The following is a 23,982-nucleotide window of genomic DNA, read 5'->3' as shown; positions in this document are numbered from 1 at the left end:
TGAAAAGATTGTGCATCAGAAAGTACCTACGTAAGTAGCATAAGAACCAGTTATCTTTATTCTGTGTTTAAAATATCAGAAATTGGCTTAGTTTTGTAATTATACGTTCCACCATTTATCCCATCAAAATTTGACTAAGTTCGAAAGTCCGTCTATTATGTACAAGGCAAGTCCGTCATATCTAACCCGACTTTCGTTAAATCAGAGATTACCAACTGTTTTTGCGATTTTAATATTATAACGATTTGATAAGGTATCGACAAATCCTCCTGACATTGCGCATGATGTTAGTTTCCTAAATTTTCATCTCAGTAAATTAAAAGAAACGAATAAAGTACATTTAAAAATTTCTATTGGTTTTTATTTCGGAAATCCAAAAAATGATTACGTGTAATTATTAGCCATAAAAGGTTTACCACCCCATTTTCGTAGTATATGCCGGACTTGCCTTTATATTAGAAAAATGGCGTTTATTTCGAATCAGAACCCTATATTAACAAGTTGAAAGTACACTTTTCATTGTCTTGATTCATTCTTTTTAGGAATTCGACTACGAACATATACGCACCCATAGATTGGCTGATATCATTACTAGACGGACTTCCCTTAAACTACAAGGGAAGTCCGTCTACTCGCCGATTTTTAAAAAATACTAATGTTTTTGCTTCATTTATGATTAAAATGATCTGTCACTATGGCTAAACTATTAATTATTAAATTATTCATCGTATGCGATTACAAACGGTAACGTAGGTGAATAATTAACGCAACTAGATCACTCCAAAGTAGAAAAAAAATAAAGTATGCCGGTCTTGCCCGCAGTGACCTTACCAAAATATTTCAATCGTTATAAAAATATTACCTACCTTGAAGTAAATACCTGGTATTAGTTAGGATGTTACGTAATATTTTGCCTCCCTCATTCTCAAATGCGTTAATGCGTTATATAGCCGCCAGACGGGAACCACTGTCGCGCACATACCCACATATTTTTACGAACTGAGAGAATAGGACTTTTTTTATACCAATCCAATAGTACGATTGAAAAGGAGATATATCTGAATCCCTAAAGTCTTTTCTCCTATCTTTGCATTCCCTAATATTGTTTGTCATAATGATCAGTTGTCCTAACACTAAAATCCCTAATTTTGGTTTCCCTAATTATTGATTACTTATCCTACCCTACCCTAACCTAACCCACTTTTGTGGCAGCAAGTTCTAAAACCTAACCATTTTTCAGAACCTTACATTATAGAAAATAATCATTATGACAATTGATCGTTAGGGCATGTGCCCATTAGGACAAACCAGTTAGGGCAAGTGACTTTAGGACAAACGTTGTTAGGGATTCAGAATGACACCGGATTGAAAAATATAAAGAAAATTAATTATTATTTCCTTAGCACACTCAAGAATTAGAGATAAGTACAGGAAAAACAAAACTACATTATCATTAAATAACTACCTACAAAAGATTATCATAATTATCATATTAAGTATCCTACCTACTTATTTAAAACAATATATACCTACTTTTTATGCTCCGTATGTCGTCAGAGCAACTGAACCACTATTTCGTCACCCCTTACGTAAGCCTCTTTAGCTCAGTGGTAGAGCACTGGTCTCGTAAACCAGGGGTCGTGAGTTCAAACCTCACAGGAGGCACTTGGGTCATTACTTTTTTGTTATTTTTTAAAGTCCTTTTTGTATTGTAATATTTAGATTTTAATTAGAATAAAATTATTTTCAATTAGGTAAATATAAATTTTTGGTAAAATTTACTTCTGAACATAACCAAATCTATTTATAGGTCTCTATCTATTTTTACCTATTATATGATTATAAGAAATTAAGGCCTGATATTTTAATTTTGTGTTATCTTTCTTTGTTTTATTTTAAATACTTATTCCCAATTATACGCTAAGCTTTTGTTTACCTTCTAGGAAATAGCTCAATCGCAAAATAAATTGAACACGAATTTATTTCTGTTTATTCACAACAAATTAGTTTATTAACTAGAAAACTAAATCCAATCACCAATAGAAAAACATGCCATTAAAATTTTCATTCCAGCCGTTTTCCAATCAACTCTCCCGAACATAATTTTTCATTTCAAATAATTTCCATTAAAAACTCGCTAACAAACTTTTTCTTTGGTTTCAGATCGCCATTTAAAACTCAAAACAACGTTCCAAATTTAAAAATGTTCCGTTACTGGTTGTGTTTTGTTTTTTTCTTGGCGGGTAACTGCGGCGCGAATAACTGTAGGGACGCCAACCTTTGCTGTCCGGGGCGGGATAGTGCCTGTGTGGTGCAGAAGGCGCATCAGAACGCAATTATTGAGGATTTGACGGACAAGCCGTGTTACTGTGACCATGCGTGCTTGAAGTTGGGAGACTGCTGTTCGGATTTTAGAGAAACTTGCGGAGGTGAGTGTTTTGGATATTTTTTTTGACACTAACTAATTAATATGGCTCAGCGACCCAAAGAGGGTCTTGGCCTCCGAGACGAGAGCACACCACTTTTCCCGATCCTGCGCCGTATCCTGCTAATGACCATGCTCGGAAATATGACAAAAGGTGGTCTAAATCATGACTACAAAATAGCACTTAGTTGCAGATCTGAACCAACAGCCCAACGATGTTTTAAGTTGCATAACACTTTATTTTCCACTCACTGATTGGTTGACACTCAACCAATCTCAGTACAACAAGTTTTTAGGTTATTTATTGTAGGACGTTTAAGTCCAGTCCAGAAACTCATCGTGTAAGGAGTCAAACCCCTTTCGCAATTATAAAAAAATTATTCATCATGTTACGATGATGGTTGTAAATGTTGTAATGTAATTAATTAATTAATTAATATACATTTAACTATATTTATTATAAAAGACTTAATGGTTTGAATATCTCCAGAGTCCAGATTGACGTATTGACCATTAATTCGAATACTTAATTCTAATTCGTTTAACGAATCCAAGACCAATCTTCCAGTTCCATGTTTAACCAGACGGAACCCAATCACAGTGCTCCATCTTATTTATCCCGTCATACTCATTAAACGTTCCTTTAACCGCCATTGGAGTTCTCTTTTTAAATTTAACAAGCACTAAGCAGTTAACGAGTGTAGTTTACAAAGCTTACCGAGTGCAGGGCAGTCGCTTAGTTTGTAACCACTAAGTATAGGGACCGTGCACGTTGCAGGGTCTGCCATCTTGTGGCCTAAATTGGAAACTTAAACTTCACATTCCCGCCAAAGCAGCTGTCCCCTACAGTGCACGCACGCTTCTTGCGCGTTGTAGGTCATGTGACTTTTCGTAGTGTCTATGTCTTCCCGTAACATTTTTACTTTTCGTATGTTGTTTGTCGATGTAATGGGGTTGGTCGGTCGAAGTATTTAGCTGATGGCGCCATCATAGATTGCCCTGTCAGTCCCTAGAATTGTGTCAAATTTTTGTTTTTTAATGCCCTGGATGCCAGCCCTTTAAGACAAATCTCATAGAAAAAGGGGCAAGCTATGATGGCGCCATTTATGCAAACATTTGACAGTTGGCAACCCCATTGTCATCTTGGCCAGGCATCTTAGCCGTTCCTTTGGCCGTCAGACGCGTATCTCAATCAAGCATGTGGATTAACTTGAACTGCAAACCGAATGGCGTAAGCACCTTACAATTACTATTAACTAAATGCTGTTTGTAACCGAACTCCTTGGAACCAGAGGGCCATATCAGAATACGACTTTTTGAAATTGGAAGGGAGGTTTCGAGAAATAACGGTCGGTACGGTATACCGTTACCGTTAAAATCGGGTATTAAAAAGTAAGTGCCTTATTGTATCGGTTGCTGGTTAAAAATAAGTAAGGATGTGATTGTAAAAGCAAAGTTCTTATTGGTGGGACGAGTTGTTTAATGTTTTAAATAAAATCAGACCGAATCATTCTTTCTAATGATGTTGATGTCACGTGACTGGTGATCGTCTAAAATAGTAGTTTGTGTTACAAGGGATCAAAATGATATATTTCCGTCAAGGGCGTACATTGAATCCTGAGCGTAATGAGGGATTCAAATGTTAACGCCCAAAACGAAATAATTTTGATACCGTGTGACACATACTGCTTTTCACATCAACAATGAGGAAAATAAAAAAAATCTTAGTGTTGACACAATCTGATGCTTAAACAGAAGCTAAAAAAATAATGTGCAAAAAATGTAAAAATAGTGTGCTAGAACAGAAAAGTGTTACTTTGATCCCTCCTAGCACGGAGGAAAAGTGTCACTTTGATCCTTCCTAACAGGGAAGAAAAAGCTCTTTTCTGAATAGGTTGGTGTGAAAAATAATTTGGTCCAGAAATAGGTTCCTAATCAAATAACTATTATATTTACATAATATAATAGGTATCATGTTAATTAGGGTGTTTCATTTTTCCGAATTTTCGATTTTCATCTGACTTTGCTCGAATTCTGGTTCTTCCTGATTAAAAAATATTATATACCAAAAAAAATTAAAATCGGTGAATATTTAGAGGTTGCACAACATAAACAAAGTTTTCTCAAATAACGAACGACTCTACATCAGAGGGTAGAAAATGGTTTAAGCGGCTACCATCAAAGCGGTGAGTAGTGTGATACTGAACCTTCTACATATAAATCAATTTTAAAATTAGTAGTTAACATGGATTTTGGTTACTCGATAAATGTTCTAATTAAGAATTTTCAGGTTTTCCACCTGTTTCCAAAGGAAAAGTGGTTTTATCGTGTTTTAGACGCAAAATTCAGTTTTTTAATTACATTTTAGTATCAGTTCATTATATTTTGTTATTAAAAAAAATTGTTAATTTTCACGCAATGTATGGGGTTCTCCCTCCACACTTTCAATTTATGCAACCTTTAAACGTTAATCGATTATTATGAAAATTGAAATACATCGTTTTTAGACTGGGGAGACTCGATTGGTGAGCAAAGTCAGGAAAATATCACAACTTTTTTTTCTCCATACAAAAGTGAAACACCCTAATGTTAATTTTACTTAATCTAAAAAAACAATACAGTTACCTGCATTAGTTAGGTACATTACCCACTGTAGGTACTTCGTCACACTTCATTCAGTAGGTAGGTATTATTTCTTATTGAGGTGAGCTAGAAATGATATTTTTCTTCAATACTCATAGATATTGGATCGGTAAGAAAATTGCAAATGTAATTCAAAAATAATAGTGTGTTCGTGAATATCGCCTATGAAAGTTGGAATTTATTCTTACTTCAGAGGAGACTGAACATCAAAAGTATGTATACATATAACGTGCTTTGTTTAATGGTAAAAAGGTTCATAAGATTTAGATATTTGTATTGCTAGTGTGTACCTGTGTACCTGCTGATTGTTTATTTTCATTTATTATTTCTGCAATTTCTTTTGGCATTGTCACCTTTTGCTGTATTTAATTTCATTTATTTAAGACACACAATAAACGTACAGTACAGGTTAGACCAAAACAATCGTAAACGCAACTTTTTGCTTTCATTTTTGTGGCAGGCGCTAACTTTATTGAACAAACGGTTGGGACAAAGGTTGTCTAAAAACCGCAAGGACGTTGTAAAATTTAGTGACTACGACTGTTTTGCAAAGTACAGTCAATCAATTTAAATTAAAGTTTATTTTTTACCTTATGACAGTAGCATTAGCATGAGTTATAGCCTTTTGCCTGGCGTAAATCCGTTGGATGAGTTTTTTCATTAAGCACATAACATGATGTCAAGTACCGTGTTTAAGCTGCTACTTAGCGATGAATGGGGGTAGGCAGCTGCCGCAGGGTATTAAAAAAACGTATTAAAACGGGAGGTTACGAGTCCCATGTACAGTCAGCAGTGGAAGCCGTTGAGCGAGCGAGATGTTCAAAATAATCAAGTAGTTACATTTTTTAATTGCTAATGTGGTAATTCACTTCATACTTCTGTTGCTGACTGTACAACAACGAATACCTATATCTATGTTTTAGAAAAATATGGTAACATTAAATGTTTGTTCCAAAATACACACGTTAGAAGAAAATATACCAAGTTTGGTTAGCCGAAACGCCGGGCAATTTTTTGGCCGAAACCAAACCGTCGGCTAAAACATGATTTTTATCCCGAAACCTGCCGAAACCGAAACTTTGGTCGGACAATATTTCTCTGCAGTCATTTTCGTAGCCTACTGTACAAAGTACAAACAAAATGGGTGCTACAGCGCTCTGCATGCAAAGGGGCAAATTGCCAGCTGGGCTTAGTAGGTGTTCTTAATATTACAAGCTAAATCATTTAAAACGGGTTATTCAACATTTTGGATTTGCACCCAAACTTATTTTTTGTACCGTTTTTATTTGTTTAAGTATCGCAAGAGTTAGTCAAAAAAAAGTGATTAGGTGGCTTTTTTATACACAACATCATACATCAATCAAGTCTTATTTAATCCAGCTATAGAAAAAATTCGAGTGCATATCGTTTTTTCCAAGCAATTTCGATAAAAGTGTCATCCCTTTATCACTTTAAATAGTATTTTTGGGATTTGCATAAAATATTCCCATTACCACTAGGTATGAGAGTAATAAATACTTTATTAAAATTTTTGTGTTGTTGATACAAATATTTAAATGCATATCTGGAAAAAAATCGCAATTTGGAACACCTAAGTAACGAAAATAAAATGGCGGCGAACGCGAAGGGATTTTCGGATTATCCTTCTTATTATTCGTAAAGTAAAATATGCCACGTGATACCGACACTTACACGGCGTTATGTTAAATTTTGTGGGATTTAGAAACACCAAAATTCAAATAGGTAGCACAAAATTTACAGGCACACGGTATTTAAAAAACGGGCCGAGTGCGAGTAGGGTAGGGTACTCCGTACCATTACGCAAAAAACGGCAAAAGAACACGTTTATTGTATGGGAGCCCCACTTAAATATTTATTATGTTCTGTTTTTAGTATTTGTTGTTATAGCGGCAACAGAAATACATCATCTGTGAAAATTCCAACGGTCTAGCTATCACGGTTCATGAGATACAGCCTGGTGACAGACAGACGGACAGACGGACGGATGGACGGACGGACGGATGGATGGACGGACGGATAGACGGACAGCGGAGTAATAGGGTCCCGTTTTATGTACAGTCACAGAATAAATAATAGTACTAAGTACAGAAGACTCACACGGACAGACGGACGGACGGACGGACGGACGGACGGATGGATGGACGGACGGATAGACGGACAGCGGAGTAATAAGGTCCCGTTTTATGTACAGTCACAGAATAAATAATAGTACATACTAAGTACAGAAGACTCACTCTCTAACAAAACGCGTTTGTTACGATCAGCACAGATATGGCCGCTAGGTGGCGACAGCGCCACGCGCGGCTTATGGCTTTCCCCACAATTGGGGCCGAACAAATGTACTTTTAGCTACCTGTAGCATTAAAACACGACCGAAAGGTGTGTTTTAAGTAGACACGAAATGCGAATTAGGTACCTTTTCGCACGTGTGTTGTACAACGTTTTACAGTATATGTATTGCCCTTAAAATTTTCGACATAGGGACGTATTGTGGTAATTACTGCACTAGGGCGGTAAGGTAGGTAGTACTTTTCACTTGTTCCCAAACAAATTATAACTTCAGTTTACGTTTGAACTTAACGCATTATCATTACGAGTAACATTAAATTTTTCCCTAGACGTTTGCCTTGGGCCGTGAGACTCTCACCTTCGTAACCTAAATGAATTCTCTGCGTAACGCGTAAGTATATTCTGGAGAGTATTCCGATTGCCCTCGCAAGCGCTGGCGCGTTGAGCTCTGGCGGAAATCAAAATTAGCTAATTCGCGGGTATCTTTGTCTTTTACTCCATTGAAGGCGTCATTAGAGTGACAGAGACAGATGCCCGCAATTTGCGAACTTCGATTTTCGCGGTTATAGCCCAGACCTGCTATCATGGGTTGCATTTGTTTGGTGTTGCCTGGGTTTTTTCTTCCTTTTGTGTGAAAATATTTTCGAGTTAATTTTGGACCATAGTTAGGAGTTTATGGACTATAGTTAGATGCTTTAACCTTTTGGACGTCAATGACCGATATATCCGCACCGTAGGTTCAACGCCAAAGACCGATTAATCGGTCACAGACCACAGAGCAACATCGACCTACGTGCATATATATAAAGTTCAACTTCAGTTTTGACACTTCAATGATGTGGCGTCTGAGTGACAGCTTTTGTGTTTGACGTATTCTAGCCGCAACATTTGCATGCGGACAATTTCAATTTCAATTTCAACTGACATTGTTGTAACTTGTAAATGCTGTAATCTAGGCAAGCGGAGAAGAGAACCAATGCTATTTGTTGATTTCCGCACGTCTTCTCTGGTCCCGTAGACAACATGCCAATCGCTAACGCTACGTAGCGAACGATACGGAACTGTCACTGTCACACTAATATGGAAGAGTGATAGAGAGACACAAAGCAATTCGATGGCGAAGCGCAAGCGATCGTCACCTTTTATAGGCGCCAGATCTCCGCTCATCTTACCTCAGTGGAAAGACTGCCTTACGGTTTATCGTAGGCTTCTATGTAAAGGGTGTCCCAAAAAGGACGCAAGTTTTGAAATTGATGAAAAACACTTTTTTTTTTCCTTATAATATATTTGTATATAAAATCTTGAAATACATAAAATAGGATTATTTGTGGAATAATACGTCAGGCAAATGTCCTCCTAGGCTTTGCTGGCACATACGCACTCTTTTGTCAAAATTTCCTATGACCATTTTGCATAGATACGGCTGAATGTCTCTAATGCAGCGCCGAATTTCCTCTTTTAAAGCATGAGTGGTTGTGGGCTTATTGGCATAGACTTTAGACTTTAAATAACCCCATAAAAATAAGTCTGATCACCGAATCGAAAGATCACACGACTAGGAAATGTTTCATGCAGTAATTGCATCGTTTCTCTGGCTGTGTGGCAACTGGCCCCGTCTTGTTGAAACCACATTGCTTCCACATCGATATCCTCTAATTCGGCTAGAAAAAACCTTGTTATCTTGTCGCGATATCGAGCTCCATTAACAGTAACTGCTTGACCGGCCACATTTTGAAAAAAATATGGTCCAATAATGCCTCCAGCCCAAAATCCGCACCAAACAGTGACCCGTTCCACAAATAACCCTATTTTATGTATTTCATGATTTTATATAGGTAAAAATATATTATAACGAAAAAAAATGTGTTTTTCATCAATTTCAAATCTTGCGTCCTTTTTGGGACAGCCTTTACAGTTCACACGTACTTACGTTTCATGCGTGACCCTCGCACTTTCGGCAAGCGACTTGAACACGAGTAACACGACCTTCGCTACCCTACTAAATTTCACCCAAGTATCATTCTGCAGATCTGCAATCAAGATAAGCGGGCTGCGCCTTATTTATATTTTCTTTTTAAACACCCCTCTTTATGGCCATGTTGGAAGGTGTTGGATTGTTAAGGGACTTATGTTGAGGAAATTGCATAAGGGATTTTAGTGTAGGCTGAAAAAGGGGCAGGTTTTTAGGTCAACTGGCTGTAATTCCCACTATTGCAGTCACGGATTTCAGGTGTAGACGGTAGAATACTTATCCCCTGAATCCCCTCGACTAGGTACTTTTGTAGTGACTTTTTATACTACGTCGGTTTGAGCTTACGGCCGCCATAATGATAAATGATTTTTCCTGTCCTATGCCCTACTTAACTACACAAAGCGAGACATTCACAGTGCCCTTACCTCTCTTTTGGACGTAGTTTAAGGACACTCGTCCTCCAAGAACGGGGCGTTCAGAATTACCTGAATGCCTACTCGATTGTGTAGGCAAAAACATAGAATAGATATCTACATACAAAATAGAACCGTTATATTTTGTGTTGAATCGATTTTGATTACCTAGACACATTTAAGCACACATGGCACATTTAATTGCTCAAAGGTTGACTGGAAGAGATCCCTTATAGGGATAAGTTAGCCTTTGTACATTGTATACATTCTTTTTAATTGTATCTTAACCGGTCTTATGTACAATAAAGTGTTTACATACATACATACATACATACCTACATACATTTACGTACAGATACAAAGGCAAACTCGTTCGATAAAAAGTCAACATTGACGCAAAATGGAAGTTATCTTTCTGTATCGGCTGATGTTTGCCCAATTCGCCAAGAAATTGCCTCCAGCATAAACACGGCAAGCTTCATTTGCCTTCCATTTGGCCATGGCGGGTTTTCTCGATCAATTTTCGGGAGATAAATGGGTCATGTCATACGTGCGTAGTCACACGTAGACTATTTTGCCACGGTTCATGGGAGCCTGGGGTCCACTTGGCAATTAATCCCAGGAATTGGCGTAGGCACTCGTTTTAACGAAAGCGACTGCCATCTGACCTTCCCAGAGGGTAAACTAGGCCTTATTGGGATTAGTCCGGTTTCCTCACGATGTTTTCCTTCATCGAAAAGCGACTGGTAAATAATAAATGATATTTCGTACCTAAGTTCCGAAAAACTCATTGGTCCAAAAGGTCTATTAAGCTTTGAAAAGTCGATGCCAGTCAGTTGTCAGTTATGACTGCACCTTACTGTACATTAGTGTACATCTTACGTATCGGTCGTCACCTTCAAACCTTCAAAAAAATAACGTACCTACTTTCTTGCATCTTAAGGGCCAGAAACGCACAGTATACATCCCCTATGGTGTTGCGGGGGTCCATGGGCGACGGTAACCGCTTACCATCAAGCGATCCGTCTGCTCGTTATCCTCCTATTTCATAAAATACAGAATAGGTAATCAAACATACCTATTGGTAGAACAAATAGCAGACTAGATGGTACTCTACGATTTCGTTATAGTAACGTTTTATTGGACGACGATGGTACTGTAAAAAGTATTTCGTGCAGATTGCTTTTGGTCCCGTTGGTCCCGTGGCGGCGAAAATAAAGAAGTCAGTTTCATTTGGATCGATTGTGGCTTGGGATGTGTTCGAAGCGGGTCTCTATTGTTTCCCAAAAAGTTTTAAGTCATAATGTATTGTTTGCCCGCATTTTCGTTAGTCATAGGTAATTCATTTGATTCAGAAATGCGTCACATTTCAGGATTGCCATAAAACAAACCTAACCTAGCCTATCTATAGGATAACCTAACGAAAATCCTGAAAAGTTAACGGTTTCAGTTTTGTGACTAACGACCCGCCCCGGCTTCTCACGGGTTAACAAATTATACATTAACCTTCCTCTTGAATCACTCTATCTATTGAAAAAATACGGCATCAAAATCCGTTGCGTAGTTTTAAAGATCTAAGCATACATACAGACAGACAGACAGGAAAGCGACTTTGCTTTATACTATGTAGTTATGATAATATGACAAACAATACATTATGATTTAAAACTTTATGGGAAACAAAGGGACCCCGTTCGAAGCGCGAGAGCCCATCAACGTGCTCACTAGCGCCACTGCTAAATAATTGTGATTGGCATTTATATGTAGAGTTAATATGTTATCGAAAATATTCCATTAAAATCATATTAGCACACCGGCGGCACAGGCTTTAGGTTAGTTTTCGCTCATGCCCTGAACAGAAATATATGAGATGACAAGCGCGAAAGTGGTGGTAGTTGCTGTGACGTCATAAAGTCGGCAGTACAAGGGCGTTTTTTTTTTGTTGTCCCCTACACTTTTTTTTCAAATTTGGGATTTTTTATGTTATTTCTACTCAGAATCACGAGCTCTTTCTATCCTAATAGGAGAAAAAAAGTGTCCTAAGGTTTTTATTTCCATTACGTCACCATGTTTCATAGACTTTGTATGGCGGTCGCGGAATGGAATTAAATATCGAAAAAATATGGAAATTTTGGGACACCTGACGATGTACTGACGATGGACACAAAATGATATTAAACAACATAGTTGCTGTAACGACGTGATAGTACTACCAATTAGTTTATCGGGCTATCGGCTATATTTACCCAATAATAAACAAAACAGGGTATGATTGGGTCCCTATAGGGTAAGACCTATTTTGATATGATAACAAAGGCCTCGGGCAAGGACCTACTAAACCAAGAGTACCACCGATTTTGACCCTTATTTCTATTATCACAAGGTTGTCTTTACAACAACGCTTTGATGAGATATATTCCCTTCTTTATGTTCATAACCGAAAGGTCTTTAGAACACTATTGTAATAGTGTCCGCCAATTTAATTTCAAACTTAATGCTCTTAAAATAAGCTTCATTTTGTAAAAAAAGCTCAGCAAGATATTTTCTTGCACAGTGCACAGTCGCCAGCAGATTATATCAGATTCAAGATTCAGATTATATCGGAGCGGCCGAGGTGCTCAAAAATGTCGGAACAAGCACACTAACGCCTTGACAATAGAGGCGTGTTCACATATTTGTGAGCACCTTGGCCGCTCTGATATATCTGACGGCGACTGTAAGTTACACGTTTTCAATTAGAAGCTTTGCTGTCATAAACATAAGGTTGTTTATCTAATAACAATCCTGTATTTAGTTGGGGTTGTATAAAGAGGATTTTGATACCCTAGACATGATTTAGTTTACAATTACTTGCCCTTAAAACCATACAAATGTCTTTAAGTACCTAATTTAAAATAGTATTAAGTTACGAAAGGTATCCTGTTGAAATTTGCAGAAACCTTACGTTTAAATTAACATTTGAGCTACACTGTTTACAGTAGGTACATGACTAATAGTTATTATAACACTTAAATAATTATAAGTTAAGAATGAGTACTTATTTCGGTAGGAAATAATAAATAATATTAGTTAAAAAATGTTTTTGCTTTTGAGACTTTTTCAATAGATAAATAAATTATTTAAATTATAAGGCGCAATCGGATGACAGATTATTAACATTTGCGGCAGCAATGCAGTAGGCTGCGACCCCATTAATACAGCAGGCAGCAGTAATGCTTATGTCTTAATCCAAATGCTACCTTAACACTGCTGCGGTCATAATTCGAATGTCACCTTTAGGGTAACATTCCATTTCTGACCGCAGCTGCACTACTAGTACTGAACGCGTCGCTGTTACTGTCAATCTATAAATTGTGTATGTACCTTATTTGACATGTAAAACATTATGTTTTATGAATAAATAATCAATCAATCAATCAATCTCCATAGTAAAATGAACAGTAGTGCAGCTGCGGTTGGAAATGGACTGTCACCTACTTAGTCTGAGTCTGAGTAGGTACCTACGTATATACACGGAAAAACGGCAGCCATGTTTGCAAATATTATCAGACCACCATTTATTTGCCGTAAATACATACAACGATAATAATTTCATTAGAACTCGCTGGAATAGGGAATAAAACGATATTCTATCATAATATCGCATTTTCCTCAATTACTGGAAAATACCATACGGAAATGCCACAACTTCCAATTCCAAGTATAATTCTAACAGGTATATAATCGTATATGAGCTAATTATTGTTTTTCTTTCAATCATGGAAACCTAATAGCGTTTCGTGTAAATCGAATGAAGCTTTTACTCTGATAAGAATATTAGATCATATAGAACCCAGCTTTTAAGACCTAACTTTACAAGAAAGGTAGCTTACAGGCTATTACGATCTTACATCATGCGATCTTGAACTCTGACATATTCGCTAACGTCTGCGAAACTTACTCTGTGAATTTTCTTTGGCATAATGCTAATATGTAGTACCTACTCATAAAATTGCTCTAGCTCGAAGCTCCATTAATATAAACTGCAGTGTATGAAGGACTTCATAATTAATTTCAACTTTACCCAAAACTTTTTACCTAATCTCCATCTCCTTTAACTTACTTCAGAATGTCTCCATCAAACTAGTTGTCAATTAATTTGGATCGCATATTAACTAATACCTTCCAAGGTTCCGTAAACCTCAATTTGCCTGGGTTGCAAGAAGGGCATACGTTTTTGGGTGTTTTATGGGACATTGGGCGTTGTGTGTATGTGGAATATAATACGTGTAACACCTGTATGTAATAGCGTTAGGAAGTTCGGAAAGGCTTAGTTAGGGGCTTACTATTTGAAACTATTCTGCATCGGGTATACAGGGTGAGCGATTTATTAGGGCTAGTTGGGAAAGTATGAAATTATTTGAAGGGTCCACGGAAAGAACATGTCTAGTCACACTAGTGACATTTTGAGTAATCGCGGTTTTAAAATTTGGAACAATGTCAAAACGTATGGTAATTCCGTGACCAGGTATTATTTAACTAAAAATAAAGTTGTGTTACATTTATTATACAATGGTAGCAAAAGATATAACTAATAGTTAATTAAGAGTTCTTTCTTCATTTTGAGATAAAAATCTCATTTTCTGAAAAATGTGACTAGACATGTTCTTTCCGTGGAACCTTCATTTAGGTACAATTTCAACAAGATTCGCATTTCCCTTAAAAGGCCATTGGAAAAAACAACTCTTCTGTCATACCTGCCTTATGCCGTACAGCGAATATGATTGCTGGTATCCTTTACTCGTGCAGGCGTACGTTGCACGTGCATGCTAAAAAAAGTGACGAACTCCGAAAGTGACGTCCTCAGAAAGTGGCGTCCTCAGAAAGTGACCTACCTACTCAGAATGTGACGTCCTCGGAAAGTGATGTCCTTCAGAACGTGACCTAACTCTAAACGCCCTAAACCATCGTGAATAGGGGGCAACATTTTCTTATTGGCGATGTCAAATTTAACTAACTGTTCGTTATCACTACACCATATAAATAAAACAAAGTCCACCGCTGCTGTCTGTTTGTGTGTATGTATGTTCGCGATAAACTTATAAACTACTTACTGAACGGATTATCATGCGGTTTTCACCTATCAATATAGTGATTCTTGAGGAAGGTTTAGGTGTATAATTTGTTAAGGTGTTGTGTAACCCGTGCGAAGCCAGGGCGGCTCGCTAGTATAACTATTGTATATATCGTCTTCTATTCTATTAGTAAGTACCCACATCACAAGCCTTATTGTGCTTACTGTGAGACTAGGTCGATCTGGGCAAAATTGTGTTATAATATTTATATATGTATTTGTTTTACGTATTTCCGTTCTAGCACTAAAATGGTTTACTTATTGATGGATCGTGGATTGTTTATAATCTGATCTGTTAAACGGTTAAATGTTTCGCTTGTTGTCCCATTAATAATTTAACCCTTTATAGTATGGATTCATGCTTAATTATGTACGTACATGTGTATTAAGAGAGGACAATGGAGGTTCCCTAGGCGGCTGTTATGTTCGGACCGGGGTACTAAACCGGTTATAATGTATATTATGTATTTATGTATACAACGTAGATAGTAGTTATATAATCATTGTACTGTCATCTCACTGAAAATTCGCTAACATGGAGGCGTATTCGGATTGAAATAGCAGGTTATGAATTTGTTCTGCATTTGTTATGGATATGAATCTGTCAGTGTCAAGTTATTCGCATATTTCTGTCATCTTTCTCTTTTACTCCAATAAAGGCTTAATTAGAGTGACGGATATAGTTGCTCGAAATTAACGGACTTCGATTTTTGGGGTTATTAGCCCTGTTATTACAATAAATATAGTCTGTCAAGCCGGATATGTCAGTAGCAATATAAAGCAAACTAAAGTATGGTATCCCTAGGAAACGAACAAAAAGCAGCAATGTACATCGAACAACGATGAAATGTAAACAAAACAGTTCCACACATAAGATATAAATGACACGCGATTTTCGAACAATTCAAACGTAGTGTTGCTAACCCATGATTTCTCAAATTGGCCTCCTTTTTGTACTGACAAGATTTGCTTGGCCAAGATAATATTCGGTGTGGGCCTATTAATTAATTAATTAATTATTTTCTTTCTTTTCTAGGATATTTGGGTAAATTAGAAGGCCTTTTGTTGTTTATTATTGTGTTCCAATATTCGTTAAATGGGAGGCAAGCAGCTATTATAGGCACAATCGACGAAGCCTTCAATCGCTAACTTTGTTTTGAGCCCTCGAGATTCGATACGGGAATACAGGGTGGGTGACAGCAGGGGACGGTTCCGTATGGTAATAAAATTTATAAATATATTACTTACACGTATCGACGGTAGGTACGCCTCAGATTTCAAATGTTTTGTTCGAATCAAAAGTTCTACTGTACATATCGGTCTATATTATTACAGTATAAAAAAAATGTATTACACACAAAGCATATTACATAATATTATTATGTATATGCAATTGATAAATTATGGTGATCAATAAAAAGTGAATCGCAAATGAATACAGAATTATATTTATTGTATCATTTGTATCCATAATAAAGTACAGGCTCGAAGGTTTTGGCAACGCATACGTGGCTACTCTGATGTTGCTTATGTCCATGGGCGGCGATGACTGCTTTCCATCCGCTCCTTTGCTTCCTATTATATAAAAAAAAACGTATTTTGAACTTTATTACCCACTGCAGTTTTGAACATTTTGGGCGGGCTGCATGGTGGTTGTAGGCGGAAGACTATATAAATAAAATAAAAATGATTTATTCGGTATCTTAATTAAATTACAATGTCTTATCTGGTGCCACTTTTTACGTATTTTAAATACTTGTGTGTAGAACACCGCTCTTCCACATGGTTGGTTTATAGTAATTTTAAACATTTGGATTAGACGCGCTGATGCGGTCACTAAAAGGTTTACAACATAAAATAATAAGTAGAGGCAGATAATTAGGTACCTACAGTAGGTACTGAAATACAATATTTGTGGTGTGCGTGTGTATGTGTGTGTCTCGTATTCTTGGCTAGGGGAGGCGCCCAGATTGCGACGGGTCCTAGGCCGGATACGGCCCGCAAATCTTAGCTTGGAGACCCCTGAATGCGTAGCCAAAGTGTAATCGTTAACGCTCAGTAACGAAACGCAACTGTTACTGTCGCACTAGTGGGGAAGACTAATAGAGAGAGAGAGAGAGAGAGAGAGAGAGAGAGAGAGAGAGAGATGACTAGGATACGCTACGGAGCGTTAACGACTGGCGCGTTGGCTACGCGCCCTGCTATACCTAACGTATGCATGGCTGCCGCTTTCCGTATAATTTTGGTGAAACTCAAACTGCTATCACAAGTTAATATCCTGCACTGTTTAATGGAACTTCCTACCAAACGTATGTCTTTGTCTTTTAAACGAATTTCTCATTTACATATCTCTAATTAAGTTTGTGTTTGTCTTCGACTTCTTCGAGTTTAATGAAAGTTTCGACGGTAACGCGATGGTAAAAATTAATGGAGTGAGTTTAGACGGTAACGCATTGGTAAAAAAATCTTAGAATCATTTATTATGAAATGTGTCCAATGGGCGAATTAACTATTTTAAGTTGTCATAATAGTCTCGTTAGCGTAATTAGTAGCACACTTTGTTAGGAAAACTCTTAAATCACTTTATTTATCGTGCTTGGTAGATGCCCCATAGTGTAAACTGTAAAGTGCTTATAACTACCACAAAAGTGCATGTTTTATTAATTTTAATGCCAACATTTAAATTAATAAACCATGGGTTTAAAAAGTGACCCAGGCCACCGGAGCCGTAGCAAATAATGAGAAGAAAAAGTTGATTCCACCCCGTATTAAATTTTTTCCTGTATATTTTTACCATATTAAAAAATATAGGTACATACAGGTCAACTCCAAAGCAGGCTCCTAAAATTAAGTCTGATAAACAAAACAACCACATCTACATAGCAGAAAATATGCCCCCAAGCCCTACTAACCGAGAATTTAATGTAAAAAGTAAAGCTTTCCCATTTTTCCGCGGAACGCTGAAAGCCGTAACCATTTTTTCACCCCATCAAATTGAAGGGTGATGGGGTGGTCGGGAAATTGTTTCTGCTTTTACCCCGTCACCTTATTACGTGGCGTAGTTAGGCAACACAAACTGCCAATAAGTAATTTGTTGTACTTATACATAAATAAATATCTGGGAGACGGAGGTTTGCTCGGAAAACGTATAAAAACTCAAAAATGAGTGTTTTCCCGGAGATAAGACCTAGCTAGATCGATTTTTCGCCCCCTAAAACCCCCGTATAGCAAATTTCATCGAAATCGTTAGAGCCGTTTCCGAGATCCCCGAAATATATAATTATACATATAAATAAATAAACAAGAATTGCTTGTTTAAATGTATAAGATAAGATAAGATAAATAAATACAATTAGATACTTTAATTCTTTATATTCAAAACATAATAATAAATATTATAGGACATTCTTACACAGATTGACTAAGTTCCACAGTAAGCTCAAGAAGGCTTGTGTTGTGGGTACTCAGACAACGATATATATAATATACAAATACATAAATACATAGAAAACGACCAAGAGTCAGGAACAAATATCTGTGCTCTCACACAAATGCCCTTACCGGGATTCAAACCCAGGACCGCGGCTTCACAGGCAGGGTCACTACCCACTAGGCCAGACCAGTCGTCCACCTACCTACATGGTTAAAAATATAACTTTATAAGCAGTACGGATAAATGATGGTCGTTCTTGTCTACGTGACAGCGTGATAAAACGGTGTAACTTTCTATCCCGCGGTGTTAAAAAGTGACAGTCATTTTATCATGTGGATAATACGCCTGCAGGGCGTCTGTGAGATAAACACTCAACACACATTGTAGATACAAAATATCGCTAGAAACTTGCATCCCGGTGCATTTCGCCGATTTTTGCATCAAATATGCAACTTATTCCATTTCAATTCCCCCCTGAAGACTGTTAAGGCGAGTCCATTTCCTGAAACTTCGAATATTGAATTTCATGCAGCCACTAAACTTTCAGATTGGCTCCATCGCTTGCCAAGGTACCGAAGTGCTTTGGGTTTGATACTTATCTTATCAGCTTATACAATTTTGCCTTTTGATATGAAAAAAAAATATCGGCGGTAGACGGTTGAAGAATAATAATGGTGATACCATTAACGTAATATCTCAGGGAACCTTACGGGCACTAAACATGGTATTAGTTCAGCGGCGTCACTCACGAATTCGGGCCAATCGTGCACTCTAACGCAACTAGTTGCGACCAATCTCGCGCGTGATGCGAACTCATCAACCAATCGCGTTGTAGCGGTGTCACACCGCTGTACTGGTCCCATTCATGCCCCATTCTTATTGCCCGTAAGGCCAGTCCTGAGATATAGTACGTCAATTATGATACTTATTCAGAATTAAGAACTCACAGCGGTTACAAAAAAGTCTGTAATCGTTCATTATTGGGCCTTTGACCAATACATTACAACTTACTGTATAAAGTATTTACTTAGAGCGTGCGACTTTTAATCCGGAGGTCTCGGGTTCAAACCCAGGCTCGTACTAATGAGTTTTCCGAAACTTATGTACGAAGTATCATTTGATAAGTATTTACCAGTCGCTTTTCGGTGAAGGAAAACATCGTGAGGAAATCGGACTAATCCTAATAAGGCCTAGTTTCCCCTCAGGGTTCGAAGGTTTCGTAAAAACCAGTGCCTGCGTCAGTTCTTGGGATTAGTTGTCAAGCCGACACCAAGCTCCCATGAGCCGTGGCAAAATGCCGGGACAACGCGAGGAAGATGAAGATTCTGTAACAGCTTAAAAAAAACAGATATATTATGTTTCTATGTGTAGGATATTTAGACGGTATCAGATACTTTTGAACGCGATTTATCTATATTAGATCAAGTATTCCAAAGTGGATACTTTAGGCGCGTTGTTTCATCCGCTATTATTGATGCTGAGTGTACCTAACCTTCTAACTTTGTGTTGTACTTTGCATACACTTTTAATCTATTTAATATTAAAGTCGCATCAGCTTCAGTAATGCTATGTTCCAAATCTCTCGAGGATCGCGCTATGCGAGCCACGGAAAAAGCTTGGATCATATCATGCCGGCTGTGTTCGGGCCCACGGGACGGAAGTTTCACTTACGTATCAAACAGTGTGTTCCTATTGCTTGTTCGATTGCGAATTCAAATTTATTTCACAAATTTTCAATATTTTGTGAAGTGAAAACTTCTTTAGCGGCGCTGTGCACTTTTTGAGGTGGGAAAAAATGGTAAACTCGAGACAGCGTAAGACGATCACGTGACCGTAAGATTTAGATGGCCACTCATTTAGATGGCATTTAAATCAATAAAGAAAACTCAATGATATTACATGAAAAACTGTTACATGTAATGTCATTGAGTTTTTCTTTATTGATTTAAATGCTATATAGTGAGTTTAGCTCTAACTGGTATTAATATAACTCGAGTACTAACAGTGATGTGCTTAGCGGTTTCAAGTAATTAACGGTAACGCTCGATGGCGTTAACCTCAATTATACATAGTGCATTTTGCACTAGTCATTGAGTTTTCACGTCTGCCGACACTCCTTGATTGAGTGCAACCCGTTGTTTTTTGTTACCTACACGAACCTAGCCGCCATCATACAACCGAAGCATAGAGAAATATAAGTAAAGAAGAGTGGTAACTCCATACATCAGTTTTCTTACCAAAACGCGAGTTATTTCGTAGTCGACATCTAACGTCAAGTAGTGGAACTATCACTATCGCTTTAAAGGAGCAATTCTTGTATATATATTTATTTATATATATATATATTTCGGGGATATCGGAAACGGCTCTAACCATGTCGATAAAATTTGCTATATGGGGGTTTTCGGGGGCGAAAATCGATCTAGCTAGGTCTTATCTCTGGGAAATCGCGTATTTTTGAGTTTTTATAATTATGTGTTTTCCGAGCAAAGATCGGTCTCCCAGATATTAATTGTTTATTTGACCAACTGCCGTATTCGAACTTCAAGATATTCACAAGAGTCGACACGTACTAGATCCATTCTAGATACGTTATAGTTTAGATTTCAACTAGTTCTCTTTTGCAGCGCAATTCGGGCAACCAATATCACTTTTACGTTAGATAGAGTTACGTATGTTTATTTCAAAATCCGAATCGGGCCCTAAGAAGCACTACCATGAGTTCCGTAAATGACAGTCGATAGTGAGAACGTTAAGGAAAATGTATGGAGTATTTGTACAGTGCCTCTACCGGTCACTTAAAGAACTAAAAATTTCAACTGGTACCATGAGTTCCTAACGTTTTTACGTAAGTTTTCTATCCATGCCTAACTTCACACCTAAAACGCTCTCTTTCTAACTATATAAAGAAAACTGAGCCAGAATTATACAAGTTAATTACTTTACGCCGTTTACGCGAATAAACGTGACAGATGTCATCGAAAAATACGTGCGTTTTCGACGTTACATTTCTTTCAACTTGTAAACACAACAAATAAACATATTTTTCACGATTATCTTTGCAATTTTCAACGTAGTATGTATTTATTTATAAGAGTTACGTGAACTCCAGGCAAAACTAATACGGAATAAATCAATTAGTAGCTCGAAAAAAGGCTGATTTGATACAAAGGTAATGAGTTATATTTACTCCTATTTCTACTGTTTAGTTAAGTACATTTGCAAAGATCACATTACTTACGAGCAGTTTTTGCTTTTAGGCATGAACCTATGATTGAAAACAACATTTCCATACAAACCCGGATGGCATCCAGCGGTACATGCGTGCAAGCAAATCGTTCATTGTTGTATGCATTGTAGAAGTGATTAGTTGGCAAGTCGCTAAATGCCGGGACAACAACTTGAGGAAGATGATGATGTCAAGGAGCGGTACATAGACATGTTGTGTTGTTGTTGCCGGGTGCACATACCACATAGTAACACAATATACATAATACTTACTGCAAGACCTGTTGTTTATATGTACACAGAGAGAGTTCTTACGTATTTTTTATATTATTACCTATTATTTTATATCTTAAATAAAATAAAACATACAAATGTTCTGTGAGTTTATTTATTTTTCTTTACTACCTATATATTATTTCCCGATGTTCAAGTTCAGTTCGATGTTTCATGTGTGTGGTGATGATGTTTCATGTCTCGTCAGTTTGGCAACAGGAAATATAAAACTTAACATTTTTTGCTGGTAGTTCACAATCTGAAAATTAAAATAAGGTTTAACACATTCACTGCCCAAAAACCCGCTGAGTGGGTTCATTTTGTATTGGGAAGGGGCGCTTGGCACTGAAAGTGCTAAGATCGAGATCATTTAGGTACCATAAAATTTAGATCGCTGTTAAGGCCGTATAATGTTACTTACTTAGTACGCCGGCACGTACAGCAACCTACACAAAACGAGGCCAGGGCAAGACCTAACATATATACATACCTATTTTAATACAGATTTCTTCTCACGTGTGTACTATTTTCAACATAAGTACATAATAATCTTATTTATGTAGCCAAAAGTAGCCCGTATAATTTGCTTCATATTTTTTAACACGCAAAGGTATAATTCTAACACGATTATTAATGGTGTTTACGTATTTATCATATATTATTTTTCATTTTTTCCTTGAACACAGCACTGTTTATACATTGTTTACTAACATTGATATGTTTAATATTTTCGTAACTATGGCAACGTCAAATCTTTAAAAATTGTAGAATGAATGTTGAATCTGTAAAAAGTGACAAAATAGCTCGCACAAATTCAAGAATGGCGGGTAGCGTGTCAAGCCAAGTTTAAAAGAGAACTGGCGACTCAGCGGCTATGTGTTATATTAACTAGAAATAATTGTTAAATAGAAATAAATGTTAGTTTCGAAATCAACTATGGTGAATACTAATAATTTCTGTACAAAAAGTAATGATAATGCATCAAAAACATAAAATAATTTGAAATGAGAGTCAAGTTCAATACTAGGTACTTATAAAAAATATGCGTCGTTGTTGACTTCGCCGGAAAACGAATTGAAATCTATACCTATACGGGGTATTTTGCCAGTTACTGGCCCTAAACTAAAAATGAATTATATTCACGTATAAACAGAATTCATTTTAGTATTAGGTGGCCAGTTATTGAAAGCTGACCAGTTATTGAAACTATACTAAATTGAATTCTGTTTATAGATGAATAGAATTCATCATTAGTTTAAGGTGGCCAGCTAGCCAGTCACTGGCGAATTACCCTGGGTACAAGTCCTAGTTCGCTTGGGATGAAATTAAAGTTCAGGATTTGTCTTGTTTAGTTTTTATACCAACAAACTAAATTCTTAGAAAAGTAACATAGACAAATATAATATAGCGTGTACGTAAAAACTAGTCAAGTAAAATCCTGAACTTTAATTACATCACAAGCGAACTAGAACTTGGCACCCATATAGATATCAATTCTTTTTTCCGCAAAATCAACACCGAGGCATATTCTAAATATTGGACTTGGCTCTCATTTCACATTTATGTTTTTGATCACCCTATTAGAAACCATAGAAACAGCTAAAACATTTCACAGTTCGCAATATGCGGGCATGCTTCTCTTTTACTCTAATTAAGGAGTAATTAGACTGACAGAGAAAGATGCCCGCTATTTGCAAACTTCGATGTTTTCGGTAGGTTACTTTGATATTTAGTTCTTTAGGTGACTCCTAGGGGCGCTGTACAATCCTCCGATATAATTCTTGCACTGTTTTTAGTATACTTAGAAAGGGACAGTATCGTTTCTAGTGGAGTGAAGTTAGGCACATTAGACCGTAAAGAAACGTAAAACGTGACATAAGGCACGTTTATTCACATAAAGTAAGTGAGAAATACTCAGGCAACTGATGGTAGAGGCTAAGTTCTCGTTGAGCGTTAGGAATACAGCCTGAAGTTTCTTTATTCTATTTCATACGTAATGTAGACTTCTAAATGTGATAGAATGGATGGAAATGGAAACATCGAGTAAAAGTTAACAGGAAGTGATTCCGGGAAGTTGTGCTTTGTGTTTTATTTCTTTATATGCTGTGGAATACCTACACTGTGTGTGTTGTACTTGGCTTGAACGCAAATCACTAACGTAGTATAAAACAA

At 37.1% G+C, this 23,982-nt stretch overlaps 1 protein-coding gene and 1 non-coding gene across 2 annotated transcripts in view; both read left to right on the top strand.

The window, feature by feature from the left end:
• The first annotated feature begins 1,593 nt into the window (after positions 1-1,593).
• On the top strand, positions 1,594-1,665 carry Trnat-cgu (transfer RNA threonine (anticodon CGU)). Its single transcript has one exon. It is a non-coding gene; the product is annotated as a tRNA-Thr (tRNA).
• Positions 1,666-1,917: 252 nt separating this feature from the next.
• Positions 1,918-23,982, top strand: part of LOC134657259 (somatomedin-B and thrombospondin type-1 domain-containing protein) — a 69,859-nt gene continuing 47,794 nt past the window's right edge. Inside the window, exon 1 of the mRNA XM_063512837.1 lies at positions 1,918-2,429. Within this exon, the coding sequence (XP_063368907.1) occupies positions 2,204-2,429 (226 nt within the window). The 5' untranslated portion in view covers positions 1,918-2,203. The remainder of the gene's footprint in view (positions 2,430-23,982) is intronic.

Source organism: Cydia amplana, chromosome 19, assembly GCF_948474715.1.
Source record: "Cydia amplana chromosome 19, ilCydAmpl1.1, whole genome shotgun sequence".
NCBI lineage: Eukaryota > Metazoa > Arthropoda > Insecta > Lepidoptera > Tortricidae > Cydia > Cydia amplana.
The sequence above is the reverse complement of the archived record's forward strand: the minus strand, read 5'-3'. Positions and strand labels throughout refer to the sequence as shown.